The sequence below is a fragment of the Ochotona princeps genome, chromosome 8 (genome assembly GCF_030435755.1).
Source record: "Ochotona princeps isolate mOchPri1 chromosome 8, mOchPri1.hap1, whole genome shotgun sequence".
Taxonomy (NCBI): Eukaryota; Metazoa; Chordata; class Mammalia; order Lagomorpha; family Ochotonidae; genus Ochotona; species Ochotona princeps.
In genome coordinates, this window is record NC_080839.1 from 76,368,162 (window position 1) to 76,384,306 (window position 16,145).

The 16,145-nt window shown below is 44.5% G+C and overlaps 1 protein-coding gene across 1 annotated transcript in view; it reads left to right on the forward strand.

Annotated features, from left to right (window-relative positions):
* Positions 1 to 16,145, forward strand: part of ROCK2 (Rho associated coiled-coil containing protein kinase 2) — a 154,122-nt gene that overhangs the window by 56,673 nt on the left and 81,304 nt on the right. Inside the window, exon 3 of the mRNA XM_012926232.2 lies at positions 1,083 to 1,183. Within this exon, the coding sequence (XP_012781686.2) occupies positions 1,083 to 1,183 (101 nt within the window). The remainder of the gene's footprint in view (positions 1 to 1,082; positions 1,184 to 16,145) is intronic.

Genomic DNA, 16,145 nt, shown 5'->3' on the forward strand with positions numbered 1-16,145 from the left:
TGGTTCACTGTCTGAGTGGCCACAACGGTTAGAGTTGGGCTGGTTAGGAGCCAGGAGCGTCCCCTGGGTCTCCCATGTGGGGGTAGGGATCCAAGGATTTAGGCCATTCTCTGCTACTTTCCCAGCCACACCAGCAGTAGCTGGCCAGCTGGTACTGGTATGGAATGCTGGGCACCACAGGTGGAGGCTTAAGCTACTATGCCATGGCACTGGACCCAGCTTTAATTACCGTTTTGTGGAAAAAGACACACATATTCTTATACACACGCAGACACACACACACACACAGCTCCCATTCACTGATTTACTACCCACATGTCTGGGGTGGCTAGGGCTGTGTCAGTCTGAAGTCAGTTCAAGTCCTCTGTGGCAGGGACATGATGACTTGAGCTGTCGTCTGTGCTTATGGTCTCTGTTGTGGTGAACATTAAGGAGAAGCTGAAATTTGGACTTGGATCCAGGCCTTCCCAAGGGGACTGTGGCCATCTTAACATGACTGAGTCAGACACCTGCTCTGTACTGCTTTTCTTTGGTGCTTAGCAGTGTATATGACTTTTTTTTTTTTAAACATTTATTTATTTTAATACAAAGTCAAATAGACAGAGAGGAGGAGAGACAGAGAGGAAGATCTTCCGTCCGATGATTCACTGCCCAAGTGAGCGCAACGGCCGGTTCTGTGCCAGTCCGAAGCCAGGAACCTCCTCCGGGTCTCCCATGCGGGTGCAGGGTCCCAAGGCTTTGGGCCATCCTCGACTGCTTTCCCAGACCACAAGCAGGGAGCTGGATGGGAAGTGGAGCTGCCGGGACTAGAACCAGTGCCCATATGGGATCCCGGGGCATTCAGGGCGAGGACTTTAGCTGCTAGGCCATGCCACCGGGCCCCAGTGTATATGACTTAATGAACTGTAGATTTTGACACTTTAATACTAGGTTATTGCAAATTTTAACTTTTTAAGCAGGAGCCTTAGAAAATACATTTAGCTGAAAACAGAATGCAATTTTTTTTTCAACTAAAACTTTATTTACAAATGTGATTATGTTAAAATAGTAGGGTGGTCTTTTTTTTTTTTTTTAAATTATAGATGAAAAAATCGTGGAAAAAATCAGAGGCCTGCAGATGAAGGCAGAAGACTATGATGTTGTAAAAGTTATTGGAAGAGGCGCTTTCGGTGAAGTCCAGTTGGTAAGAAAGTGTTTGTTTTATTCTTATTATTCTGTTTGGCTTCATGGTTTGTGGAACATTATATGTAGCAAATGAATAGATCTAATTTCCTTGCCCAGCCCTGCCAAAGATTGAGTCATTCCTTCTTTGAGCACCTCAGCATCTCTATTTAAGTAACTGGAAATAAATTTACAATTTATCTTTGCAAGCCAAATTGGTACCATTTGGAAATATTGTAAGTATTGATGATATTATTACATTGTATTACTAAATGAAGAGCTATAATAGTAGTTCTGTTTTCATTGCTTAAGTATTTGAGACTCTTCTATTTTTGTCTTTAGAGTTGACTCAGAGTCCAAGTCTTTTCACCTAGCAGTGTTTCACTTTTTTTTTTTAAGGTTTATTTATTTTATTGGAAAGGCAGATTTATAGAGGAGAGACAGAGAAAAATCTTCCATCCATTGGTTCACTCCCCAAGTGACCGCAATGGCCGGAGCTGAGCAAATCCGAAGCCAGGAGCAAGTAGCTTCTTCTGGGTCTCCCATGAACGTGCAGGGTCCCAAAGCTTTTGGCTGTCCTTGGCTGCTTTCCCGGGACATAAGCAGGGAGCTGTGTGAAAGTGAAGCAGTCGGGATAGAAACTGGCACCCATGTGGGATTCTGGGCGCATGCAAGACCAGGACTTTTGCCACTAGGCATCTGCACCAGGCCCTGTCTTATTCCTCTTAATGGAGCAATGAGAAAAACAGTGATGATTGCAAACCAATAAGGATTTCGCTAAGAGAAACATATGACAGACTAATTTGTTTTCTTTCTTGATTTGAAAATTTTAATTTGTTTGAAAGATGTAGAGACAGAAAGAAATAGAGACAGAGGGACATTTCTGCTACTGCTTGTTCATTGCCCAAATGCCTGCAACAGCTGAGGCTGGTTAGTGTGTAGCCAGGGGCCCAGGACCCAGTCCTGCTGCCACTTATGTGGCAGAGATCCTGGGAGTTGGACCATCCCCACCATATCCCAGGGTATACATGAGTAAGAAGCTGGGATTGGAAGCAGAACAGGGCTCCAAGCCAGGCTCTCTGGTATGATGTGTGAGTATCCCGAGGGATGAGCGTAGCTGGCATGAAGACATTGGTATTTCTCTGAAGTTCATCCAACTTGTAGCTGAAGGTACTTGTGTAGGTGTGCTATGTGTATTCGGAGCTGTCTTATGTGCTTAAGACTGGTGTAGGGAAATATCAGTATGGATAGCCAGCTTTATGATTAACTATTACTATATTTTTAGGAGAGAACTTTTTTAAAAAGATTTATTTATTTTTGTTGGAAATCAGATATACAGAGAGGAGGAGAGACAGAGAGGAAGATCTTCTGCCCAATGTTTCACTCCCTAAGTGGCCACAACGGCTGGTGCTGAGCCGACCTGAAGCCAGGGGCCAGGAGCTCTTCCGGTCTGTCACGTGGGTGCAGGGTCCCAAGGCTTTGGGCCATTGTCAACTGCTTTCCTAGGCCACAAGCATGGAGCTGGATGGGAAGCAGGACTGCCGGGATTAGAACTGGTGCCCATATGGGATCCTGGCCTGAGCAAGACGAGGACCTTAACCACTATGCTATTGCGCTGGGCCCAGGAGAGAACTTTAATGGCAGATTTCAGGGTCCTTTCTCCTGTTAGACATTTAATAGTGACATGTAAAGGGGGAGAAATGGTAAATTGCATTATTTGTCAATGGGTTACGCTTGGAAGAGTAATCAAGTTGATTTCAGGTGGTGAACAAGAATTCAGAAACCATCAGGAAAGGCTGTTGGCTGTATGGGAGAAGTGAAATTTAACTAGGATAACGAAGTGGAATGTGAAGAACGCAAGAACAGATTACATAATAATGTATGAATTGAGCAATTTTCCCTCAGGCGAGATTCATTAGTGATGAGTGAAGCAGTTTGGGCCATTTTAATATAGTTCCTAACATGGCAGAGATAACTATTCTTAATTTTGACATGATTCGGCCATGCTTGGAGTATTTTACTCATTCTTGATGCCTCGGTGCTCTGTTTTTCTTATTCTGTTTAAGCATTTAAAAAACAAAAAATAAGCAAACAAAAAAAAATCAAAAACCAATGTTTACCTTATTTGAAAGGTAGAGAGACAAAGAGATCGCCCATCTGCTGGTTCACTAAATCTTGTAATGTTCAGGAACTGGGACCTGAAACCCAGTCTCCTGTGTGGGTAACAGTGTCACCGCGGCCCAGCAGTGGCGACAGTAAAAACGCCGAGGCATACTCTTGGGGGTCCAGGAAAAGCCCGCAACCGGACCTCTCACTGCCAAAAGTGGCTGTGTTTAAAACCTTCTCTCCGCTGCTCCTGTACCCATTGGTCTAAGCTTTCCTACCCGCTTCTTCTGCCACCCTCCCTCCCGTTTTCCGCCACCCTTCTTCCCACATTTCTTCCTGTACTCTCTGCTTCATTCCCCAGTCTGTCTCCTCGTCGCTCCCCAGTCTTTTGTCGTTGTCCGTTCTCCGTCCGTCTTCGTCTGTCTGTGCCCCCAGTAGCTTTTACCTGCTGCTTTTATATAGTTCTCCACCAATCACTTCTCCCCGTGGGTCCACTTGGCGCTACGTGATAGGCCAGTAATCACTGCGGGGGAATTAGCCTATCCTGTTTACCTGCTGGCGAGACCAGCTCTGCCTCCTGGCCCTGGGCCAGCCGCCATCTTGCAATGGCCTCTTCCAGTCCCAGGAGCAGCTTTAGCACTCCGCTCCCCACATAACAGCAACCCAGTTCCTGGAACTACTACCTGGTGTCTCCATATTGTACATCCGCAGGAAACCAGAAGCAAGAGCAAAGCTAGGACTTGAACCAGGCACTCGGATATGGAATATGGGTGTCCTAAGTGCCACTTTAAGCACTTTACTAAATACCCACTGCTCTTTTTCTTATTTCTAAGACTCAATTTTTTAGGACAATATTAGATTAAAAGCAAAATAAAGAGGAAGGTATGGTGATGACAGAGGAGCCCCATGTATGCTTTGTCCCCACACATGTTTACACACTTCTGATATCAGCATCGTACACAAAATCGAACTTTATTTTTTTAGACTTATTTTTATTTGAAGGACAGAGTTGCAGAGACAAGGTGGGAGAGAGAGAATCTTCCATTTGCTAGTTTATTCCCCAAATGGCCAAAACAGCTAGAGCTGTGCTGATCCAAAGCCAAGAGCCTGAAGTCTCTTCCAGGTCTTCCATGTGGATGCAGAGGCCAAGCACCTGATCCATCCTAGACTTTTCCAGGTTGTAAGCAGGGAGATGGATCAGAAGTGGAGCAGCTGGGACTTGAACTGGTGCCCAATAGGGGATGCTGGTTCAGGAGGATAAAGCTAGGCTAAGACACCATAGTGTCTGCTCCAGAGTTGGTACAATGCTGAAAATTAATGAAACTACATTGGCATGTCATAATTATTCAAAATCATGGGTTTCTTTAGGATTTGCTCTTGCTGTTGTATGTTCTGCAAGTTTGGACAAATGGCAGTGTTCTATACTCATCACTATATTGTCATACATGCTGTTGACCTTGCCAAAACAATCTTCTGTGATCCACTTGCTCACCCCTCATGCCCTCGTCTGTATTTTCCTGTTTCCTTGTGTGCCTTGTGAATTGTGTTGATGATTAGACACTTACATCAAATACTACAGTACCTCTGGAAATGAGACTCCCTGTTCCTGAGGCTTGCTGAGTTTGTGTGTTTGTTCTCATGTGTTTTCTGATCATGTACCTCTGCTTGAGTATTCCAGTTAACTTTATTTTTTTTTTGCATTTGGAGTTGGTTCTGAATGTCCTTTGACTGGATCTTGGACGCTGTCAATAGATTTTCAGTATGTTCTAACTATCTCCTGCCAGTGCAGTTAGTATCTAGGGAGATACACAGATTCCTGCTGCTTTCTACTCAGAATCCTCTTTCCCTCCTTCAGGTTTTTGCTTTTGTTGTGATTAAATTATTTGAGAGATGGAGCTCTCATTCATTGATTCACTCCTTTAGATGTCCACAACAGCTTGGGCTGGATCAGGGCCAAGGCCAGAGCCAGGATAAAACGGGGGGCTGGGACTGAGAACTTAATTCAGCTCTTGCAGGTAGGTTCCAGGAACCTGGTCACTTGAGCCATCACCTGCCACCTTCTAGGGGGTGAATTAGCAAGAAGTCGGAGTTGGAAATAGAGCTGGGACTTGAAGCAGACACTTCAGTATGAGATGTGAGTGTCTTACCTCCCTGCATGACTCTATCCTGCCCTTCACTTTTGAGGGTTTTTAATGATTTCACTATCTTTTCTTTTGGTTTGCATCATTTCTGAGGAGAAATTCTTAACTTTGTGTCTGTGTAGGAACATGTTTTAGATGTTTTTCACTCTTTGGCTTCTTTGAGGATTTTTTTTTAAGTGTAATTTTTGGTATTGAGCAGTGTTAGCCTGAGATGTTTTGTTATTTATCTTGCTTTTTCGGCCCTAACTTTGCTCATCTGTGCTTTGGTGTCTGATGCGGACTTGGGGATTTTCAGTCATAGTTATTTCAGATATTTCAGATATTTCTTGCATGGTTTCTCTTTTTCTTTTCTTGTACTCCAGTTATACATCCATATGGTGCACCTTTTGTAGTTTTTTGTTAGACCTTGTTTTCTGTTAGGATTTTTTTCAGTTTTTCTTCTGCTTGCTTTTTATTTTCAGGGTTAACTGTTAATATATTATGAAACTGAGAGATTCTTTCCTCAGTCAACAAGGGCAGCGGTCTGCCAATAAGCCCATCAGAGACATTCTTTCTGTTTTAATGGTTTTAATCTCCAGCATTTCTCTTCATGGTTGCATAGGATTTCTGTCTCTCTGCTTCCGTGACTGCTCTGCCCTCACTTTCTGCTGTAACATCTGTTGGAGTCCCTAAAATTCCGCATCTGATAATTCTGGCGTTCCTGCCGTGTCTGGGTCTGATGCTTACTATTTCTTAAAATTGTGTCATTTTGCTGTTCAGTATGTCTTGAGAACTAAGTTCATACCTAAATGTGATGTATTTGGCAGAAGAGACTTCTCTCAAGAGACCTCTCCTCATGTTGTGTGGTCTGGATGAGGGATGCGCACAGTGATCCTCGGGTTAGGTGGCAGCCTTCCAGGGAGCTTTGCCTCTGGACTGTGGACCTCAGAAGTTTTCCATAGCTGCATGTGAACCTCCATACCCCCATACCCTGCCTTCCCTCTGACTAGGGGCACACAGGCTGGAGTTCTTGTTTTCCTTCCCTCATTCCCCATAAGCTCTTGCTAGGCTGGCTTCCTGAGGATGCACCTTGTTGAGAACACACTGTGTTGGTACATTTCAAAATGGACTTTCCCCTCTTCCCTGCTGAAAGCATGGGGAGATTTTCTTCACCATTCGCTCTGAGAGCCTGGTTGACCCTGGATGTGAAACTCACCGAAGTGTGGAGTTCCCCTGGAGCTGAGTCTCCCTCCGGCTCTTCATTCTTAGATTGACCCAGCATAGCCTGCGGCATTACACGCCTGCAGTTCAAGTCTTCTGCCACAGCCTGGCTCCTGTGGTGGCTTAAGTCTGCAGTGTCTGATCCTGGAAACTGCCTGTGTGCTTGCCTGTCATCCACGTCCATAAAGAGATGTTGGCTTTGCAAGATGTTCAGTTTTCGGTTTGTTGTAAGGGTGGAGTAGTGAGTTTCAGAATTACAGTAAGAATCACAAACTGTAAAAGGCCAAGTACAGAGTGTGCTCATGGGATGCAGTGCTCCCTGGGGGTTTGAAACCGAGCGATCTAAGCTATGAAAGATTTGAGAGATCTGTTTGAAATAGGTATGTGGGAAGGACTGCCTCTAGAAGTGATGGATTTTGTTCTCATTTGGTTGTCTTTTTTTGGTTTTTGTTTATGGAAATGGTGATGCTTCAACCTTTAGAATTTTGATGCTGCAGTTGGGGAGAACAGGATGTTAGATTATGAGACAATTGAGTCAAAAATACCATGTAATATAGGGAAAGTTTAAAGGAGTTTCTAAATTGGTAGATGATGACAACCACAAGTGTAAATCCCTGTGCGTTCCAATTTCTAGAATAGCTTTAACTTCTGCTTTGTGAGGATAACTGTTGGGGATTAGTACATCAATGAATGTTACCTATTACTGTTATTGCCCGTTTGATTCAGATAGATTCATACTGCATATATTTGTTCAAATAAATTATTACTGCTTATTTAAAATTCACTGTAGTTATGAAGGATATACTAGAATTTAGAGTGGAGTGTTTGAAGAAATTCTGGCAGGCTTAACCTTGGTCTTTGCTGTTTTGTGTTAACTTGATCATTACAAATCAAGATATTAAAGAAGAAAAGGGGATTGCATAGATGTGAAGGGCCCTATTTTTTGTTGTTACTTTTTCCATCCTCAAATTTGTTTTGGCCACACAATATGAAGAAACAAATGAAAAATAATATAACATTCCATTAATCTTGATGACTTGACACAAACTAATTTAGCATGTCTGTTTTGACTTTAATGTTGTTTTGTATTTTAAGCAGGGACTCTTCAAAAGAAGGAGGTTATAAAGGAGCAGTCCAGGTGATTCTTCTGTGATTTTTAAAAGCTGAGTCATATAGTGGCAGCTAAATTTGTATCATGGATATGTAGAGCATGTGTTTCTAGTCATTTAAAGAAGGTTTTGCAATAGTGCAAACTTGTCATATGAAATGCTTTTTTTCCTGGTCAAGTTAAGAATACATTGTCACAGAGATCTCATCAGTGTATTTCCACAGTTAAAATTCTCATTATAGAATTATTAGTTTTGATATGAACCAGCGATTATGGCATAGTATGTGACATCATTGGGTTTAGCATCAGATTATGTACATCAAGTCTTCCTCTGTTACTAACTAGCTGTGGCTTCAGCAGAGTGATTTGCAGTTTCTTACCTGTGAAATGAGGATATACCATTCTGTGTCATAGAATCACTGTGAGAAATGTGACAATGTATATAAAGTATGTAGAACATAGTACTGTTCATTAGAAGTTAGCAGGAAGTAATCAGATGTAAAATGGCTTTATTCATTCTCCACTGGAAACATTTAGTCAGGGCCTGTTAGGCTTATGGAACAGCACTAGTCCCTAAGAAACACTCACTGGCCTCCATGTTTATAAAAGTAGTGGGCTTGTAGAAGAGAGAAATTAAATAAGTAGGATTACTATTTCAGTTGTTAATAAATACTATGAAAGAGGATCTTGGTTGTGAGAGAGGGTGATGGAGGGTGATGCCTAATCCATCCCGGGAGAGCAGGAGATGCTGCTGAGGAGAGGGACAGAGGGAGCCCTGTGGGAGTATGCCCCACCAAGTGGGTGGGGTGGGAGTGAGTTTCATGTCATGATGGTCTGTAACGTGGATGATTTCATCTAAGATCAATAGTCTTATTAGATTCTGCCCTTTTTGGATCTTTTATCATAAAAAATGGCTAAAATGGAATTCAGAATAATTTACTGTGTAAGAATATGAACTTGTTGAATTCCAGTCAGCCTTCTGACCTCCGTCAGCTTTTTCATGTTAAAAGTAAGGACGGTAACATGAATAATAGGTCATTACTCAGAGATTGTTATTTGTGGTCAGTGAGTTAATATATGGGAAATATCTAGACTAGCATCTGGCACATGGTGAATGCACAATAAATTGTGGACTCAAGTAAATAAGTCCTCTTGAAAACCAGTTAAGCTTCTTTTGTTTTACTTTTGTTAAGATTTATTTTAGTTTGGTTTGAAAGGCATAATCACACAGAAGGGATAGAAAGAGAGAGAGAGAGAGAGATATTCCATCCACTGGTTCACTCCCCAAGTGGCCACAATGGCTGGAGCTGAGCCAATCTGAAGCCAGGATTTTCTTTTGGGTCTCTCATAGGTTCAGGGTGCCAAGGCTTTGGGCCATCCTCGACTGTTTTCCCAGGCTACATGCAGGGAACTAGATGGGAAGTGGAACAGCTAGCAGAAGATGGGTGCTCATATGGGATCCCATCAGTTGCAAGGCAAGTATTTAACCACTAGGCTATCATGCTGGGCCTGGTACAGACCTCTTTCAAAAAATTTTTTTTTCTAATTTTATTTTTGATGATTTTTACATAGTTAATGAGGGTGCAAAGGGGAAATTGCTAGAGGAAGGTGGATGAGACCATAATTCCCACATTTTTTTTCTTCCTGTGTCTGGGGTAAGCGGGGAGATAAGGGGAGAAGCCACACCCAGCCTCCCAACCATCCCTGGGTCCCTGATGTGGAGCATGCTGTGAGGGTCCTGCTCAAGTGGTTTTGATAGTTCAACAGTTCTGAATTGCTGTGGATCTCACCACTCCAAGCACAATGAAATCTCTCCAGGATGCACTAATTGATATAGTCCACCTGAGAGTCTCCATTTGCCTAGATGTTCACTGCCAACACTTGGCTGGGGTAGTTGATCGATTTGTTCTGCCCTCTGTCCTTTGTTGAGGTACCAAGTGTCCTCTGAAGGCTCCAATGTACTACCATATTTTCCTTGTGTACCTGGATATGCTGTCCACTGATCCGTCTAAGCCACTGAGGAGGCCCAGCTCTGACACATGCACTCCATGATCAGACCATGGAACCCACAGTTCTTTCCATGGTTGGGGTTCTGAGTCTAGCAGCTCAGTTGGGGGATCCACAAAGAAACTTCATCTGAGGTGGTCCTAGACTTGATTCTTGTGTGTGCTTGCCAATTCAGGGTCCAACATAGACTGTTGTCCCAATCAGCTTATGCACAGGCTGGTAGTTGCAATTGCTGGGTCAGTTCTGTTTCCAGTTCTGTCTTCTACACAAACCCTTGGGTGTTGCAGCCCAGCCCGATCCTGCCCACCACACACTTGACCCTCATGCATACCAGTGGGAGCTGCAGCCTAGTTGGAGTGACCCATGATAATCCCCTCCAGGTGTGCCCCCTGCCCTGGTTCCTTGTGCTTGCCAGTATGTACAGCAGGCTGGTGTAGTCTGACCCACATCCCATTCAGCTCTCATACATGTCACTGGGCATTGAAGCCTAGTTCAACCCAACCAGCCCCACTATCCAGCCCACACACCTGTTGGTAGGTGTCACCCTCTGTCTAGCCGTGTTTGCCCCAGTCCTGGTTCTCATGCTCACCAGTCTGAGTTGCAACCCAAGAGGGAGGTGCCCACTGTTTCTGTACTAGGCTCACTCCCACTCCGATCTTTCACTCTTCAGGTGTTTCTGTAGTTTAACTTAACAGAATTTATACCCCATGCCAGCATCTACCAACTGATGCTGTGGCAAAGCCCAACCAACCCCCACACACTCTGGTTTATGCATGCACCAGTAGGAACAGTCAACCCAGCCTGGCTTTTCCCCGACCAGCTCACATGACGCCCATAGGTGCTATATCCCTGCCCAGCCTGGTCTGTACTTGTTGGGTCCTGTAGCTCAGTCTGGTATGACCAGCCTCACCTCAGCATTTGCCAGTGGGTGCTATAACCTGGCCGGGCCCAGCCCACTTCCAATTCCAGCTCACTCTGGTGGGGGTTAAAGCCTTCCCCAGCCCAGCCGGCCCCCCGTCATGGCCCTCGTGTGAACTGGCTTGTGTTGCAGCCCTACCTGGCCTGACCCACGCTCCATTCTGATGCTTGGATTCTCTAGCAGGTGCATGAATTGGTCCAGCCTGGTTTGCCCCCAGCCTGTGCTAAATGTATGCCAGTGGGTACCATTGACTTGCCTGGTCTGGGCTGCTCCCTGTCTTGGTTCTTGTGCTCGCTTGCAGGGACAGTGTCCCGACAGAGGAGCTCCCCAAACTCTTCCATCAGAACCACTCTCAATGCCAGATCTCAGTTCACCTCTTGTCCTAGCAGGAACAGTGGCCTTTCCTGACCAGCTTTCACCCATACTGGTTTTTTACTGTTGGGTGTTAGAGCCCAGCCATCCCTGTCCACACCCAGACACAACTCACACATGGCTCAATAGGGGCAGAGACCTAGCCCAGTCTGGCACACCCCAGACCCAGTTCACACTTGGTGCTGAGTGACACTGCAGCCATGTCCTGGCCAGATTGCATTCCCCACTCTAACCCTTGCACTCATCAGTAGGAACCACAACCCAGCCAGGGCATCCCCTTTGCTCCCCAGCCTGGCCTGTTCCCACCCATAGCACATACCAGTGGTTACTGTTATCCAGCTTGGCATAGTCCCTTCCCTGTCTTTGGCTTCTGCCTTTGGATGCTGTAGCCTGGCATAAACCGACCTGGCGCTGCTCAGTTTGCTCCCATCTCTGGTCATGCAAACTGGTAGGTGTGACAGCCTTGCCTGGCATGACCTGTGCTCTAGCCTGATTCCCACACTTGTTGGTGAGCTAAAGTTTGCTCAGCCCTTCCCGGTCTGTCCCCCTCCAAAACCAACCTACATATTAGGTAACAGTTGGAGCTATCTTGCCCAGCCTTCCCAGTCCCCATGCCTGGACCACGTGCTCACCAGCAGGAACTGTGACCCACTAGGGGAGTTTCCCAAGTTTCCCTACTTGGTCTACTCCGAGACCCAGATCTCTCGCATGCCAGTGGGTGCTAGGCTCTTACTCAGCATAGTCTACCTCTTCATCTTGTCCTTGTATGAGTTGGTAAATGTTCTGGCCCGGCTTGCCCCACTCCCTGTTTTAGGATGCACATGCGGATGCTGCAGGCTGGACCTTGCTGCAGCAAGTTCCATGGTCACACCTAGGTCAGCCCATCACCACCCCAACTCTTGAGCTAATCAGTGGGACTTGTATTTTTTCACAGGGTTTGGCCCACATATCCCTCACAGGATCTACCTCCAGACCTGGTTCTCTTGCGTGCTGGTTAGTATCATGGCCCTGCCTAATGTGACCCATCCCTTGTTCCCATGTTCAGTCAGATACTAGAATCTCTCCCTGTTAGACCCCCAGCCCTAGCTTTTGTGTGGACTGGCGTGTGGCAGTCAGCAATGTTCCATGCTAACAAACAACTCAGAACCTCTGTATGGGATGGTGCATCAATCTGACCCATATAGATCTTCCAGTCTCTCCCCTCCAAACCACCAGGTCTCAGTCCCTTCGCTCACCTATATATTTCAGTGACCCTCTCATTGGGTGTCCCTCAGGATTCATTTCTCACCTATACATACAGTGTCCTTAACCATGGATGTCCCTAGGCAGTAATTCCACACCCTCAAGACCCCAGAGCTTGCCGCTGGACAGTCAGAGCACCAACAGTGCTGGGATTCATGCCTGCTGGCCGCCCGCACACCCAGAACCCTCCCACCACCTAGCAGGGGTGGATGGGGAGCTAGAATCCCCAACAGGAAGCCTGGCCCAGCATGGATTGCCCCAGCCATAACCACATGGCTGGGGGATCCAGACACCTGAGCCTCTCCCCAGACTTTTTTTTTTTTTAATTGCGAAGTCAGATATACAGAGAGGAGGAGAGACAGAGAGGAAGATCTTCTGTCCGTTAATTCACTCCCCAAGTGAGTGCAACGGCCGGTTCTGTGCCGATCAAAAGCCAGGATCCAGGAGCTTCTTCTGGGTCTCCCACACAGGTTCAGGGTCTCAAGGCTTTGGGCTTGACTTGACCGCTTTCCCAGGGTACAAGCAGGGAGTTGGATGGGAAGTGGAGCTGCTGGGATTAGAGCCGGGCCCCTTGAATTTAAGTTTGAAGTCTTGTTTTAACTTTCAGATGTGTTCCAAGGGAGCTTGAAAGACTCATGGAAATTGCATATCAGACTACACATGGATTTTGAATTTTTTTCACCAGAAATAAATGCCTCCTTTATTTTCGATGAACTTTTTAAAGTACCGAATAACCAGTTTATTGATATCATCTCCTGGTGTTTGGGTAGTTAAAACCACTGTGATTATTGCAAAACTACTTTCAAATTGTTTATTTGAAATTGTCAATGTTTATTTATGGTGTTTTCCTATTTTTATTTTAGGAAGGTTGAAAACCTTCCCCTATGGCGTTAAGGAAATTGCATCAGGATAATAGTTTTAGCCCTGCGATGGAAATTCCCTTGTCAGCTGTTGGAATGCTGGGCCTGAGCCTTTGTTTGGCTCCAGCTCCGGAAGCCAGCTTCCCTTGAATGCAGGCATTGGTGGGCAGCAGGGAATGGGCTGCTCCGGCAGGCAGGTCTTGCCATGTGCAGAGGAAACCAGCATAGAATTCCAGGGTCCCGGGTGGCAGGGCTGCAGCTTAAGAAGTAAGCTAACAGATGGATGCTTGCTGTCTTTCTCTCAGATAGGCAAAAATCCCTAAGAGGAAAGAAAGTTTAAAGATGTTATTTATTCACCCTTGGAATTAAGAATTCCTTTGTGTATACTGTAGTAAATATGTTAAAAGAATAATAATGGGAAATTAAGCCACCATGACAGTTCTTAAATTCCCTGAAGCTGTATTACTTAGAGATACCTATTTTTACTTTTAGATTCAGCTTTTCCATTTTTATGTTCTAAAAGATAGGTGCAATATGTATGTTCTTCAATATATATTAAGGAATAATGTTTTAAAAAAATTATTTACTTGAAAACAGCATATGTAGGGAGAAAGGCAGACAGAAGCAGAGACAGAGGGAGCGAGAGACGTTTCATATGCTGGTGGCTGCAATAGCCAGAGCTGGGCTGTTCAAGCCAAGAGCCAGGAGGTGCTTTTGTGTCTCCCATTTAGTACAGGGGCCCGAGCACTTGGACGTCGTCTTCTGCTTTTCCTTGTGTTAGCAAGGAATGAGGTCAGAAGTAGAACATCCAGGAGCAACCATGTGGGATGCTTCCACTGCTGGTGGCTGCTGTACATGCTACACCATGGCACCAGCACCTGGAACCATAGTATGTGTTTAATCCATACATTTGTGTGTGTGTGTGCGCACGTGTGTGTGTTTTAAATGCAACAGAAAACAGTTGGACACACTTTTATACAACATGCCAGGCAGAGTTGGATGTAGTTTGTGTGTGATGAATGATTTCCACAACAGTTCTTCTATGTGTGTATGCGGCTGTTATGTTCATTTTACAGATGAAGAAATTCAGTTCATGTAGTAGATGAGATAAATACTTTTCTGCAGTTTGTATCGCTGTCAAATGATTGAGATCATCTCTGAATCGAGACAAGTTTTGAGTCTGTTTTCTCTGCTGTGTGCTCACACTTTGTGTCAACAAACTTTGACTTTGTATGTAATCTTAGTGTGTACTATTCCACTCTCTCACAGCTACCAGCATTTAGTTCTCCCCCTTTCCCTGCTTGATTGGCTCTCTCTTAATTTCCTTGGTTCACTCTTGACTTGAATACTACTGTTTCTAGTGGTTTGATTTTTGGCTCTTTTATTTTCATGTTTTCCAAAATGAAACCATGTATTCCTAAACCTTTTTTTTTTTTTTAAAAGATTTATTTATTTGTTTGTTTATTTAAAAGGCAGAGTTAACAGTGAGAGATATTCAAAGAGAGAGAGACAAAAAAATTCTTAATTTGCTGACTTACTCTCCTAATGGTTCCACCAGCTGGGTCAGGCCAAAGCAAGGAGCTGCATCCCAGTTGATCTCCCAAGTGGGTGGTCTTGCCGCAGCGCTTGGACCATCTTCTGCTTCCCTTCTGGGTGCATTGGCAGGGCGGTAGACGAGGGTAGTACAGCTCGGACTCAAACTGGCACTCATGTGATGCTGGCATCACAGGTCACAGTGCTGACTCCTGTTTCTGAGACTTTAACACGATCTATGTGACAGCAAGGCTCAGATTAATAGTTGCTGCTCACAACTCTGCACCTCTCCAGTCCTTATATGTAGTGGTTTGTCATTTTAAAACTTGTGTTTTATTTATTTGTATTTATTCATTTGAGAGATGATAGGAAAGAGGACATGCTCCTGTAAACGCTTCCATGTAGCGGATCACTCCTTAAATGTCTGCTCTGTGTGGTGGCAGGAAGCCTGCTACTGAAGCCATCCCTGCTGCCTCCCAGTGTCTGCCCTGATGGGAATCACACCCCATCACACAGAGAGAAGACCTGGGTTTCTTGACCATTAGGCTGAACATCTGCTCCCACAATAGTTTATTTTGGTATTTCTATTCAGATATATCATGGGCATCTAAAACTTGTGAAATTAGAATGTTTGTTTTCTTCTCTAACTTTGATCTTTGTTTGTAAATCTGTTCCTTCTCTTTCTTCATCTTCGTAAATGGCGCCAGTATCAACCCAGTTACTCAAGCCAAAAATAGGAGTCATCATTGGCTCCCCTTTATCTCATTCCTCACATTTAATTTTTTACTAAGTCTTGCTTGTTTTTTCAGTCTGTACCTGGCATCTTTTCTCCCCAGTGCTCACTGCCATCACCTTGATCTGATGCCCTCTCGCTTTTCCATGCTCAGCATGTATGGAAATTTACTTTGTGTTCATTTTCTTCTACTAACAATGTTTCATCATTGTTACCATTGACTTTAAGTGTGAAGTGCTGATGAGGAGAGCATCAAGGATGTACTCATTCAATCTTGAGTAGCTGTATGCTACCCTGACTCAATTAGACTGCTGGTGGGTCCCCTGCTTCCCGTTGATGTTGTAACCTTCCAGTCTCGTGGATCACTCCTAAGGCCGTGCCTGCCTGGGGTGTAACATAAACAACTGGAAATTTTTGTAGCGTATGTGCTTTGTTTTTGTCCATTTCTTTATTTCCCCATCTCCATATAGAATTAGGAATGAGAATGACTGATGTCAGCTACTACCAAATTGCTCTTCTAACCCGAGTTAAGTATCTCTGTACATTTAGTGGATATCTTGTTTGCTAAGAGAAATGTGAGATCTTTTCCTGCCTTCATGTCATCAAATTTCTTTTCAGCCTTTATCTTCCAGTTTAGTATTCATTTCAGGTAGGTTGTCCACTTCAGAATATGCCTTTCCCATTTTTTTTTCCAGTCACATAATGTCATTGTTTCTAAGGGGTCATTTGAAGAGAATGCCCTTGATTCCTTTTATTCTTTTTA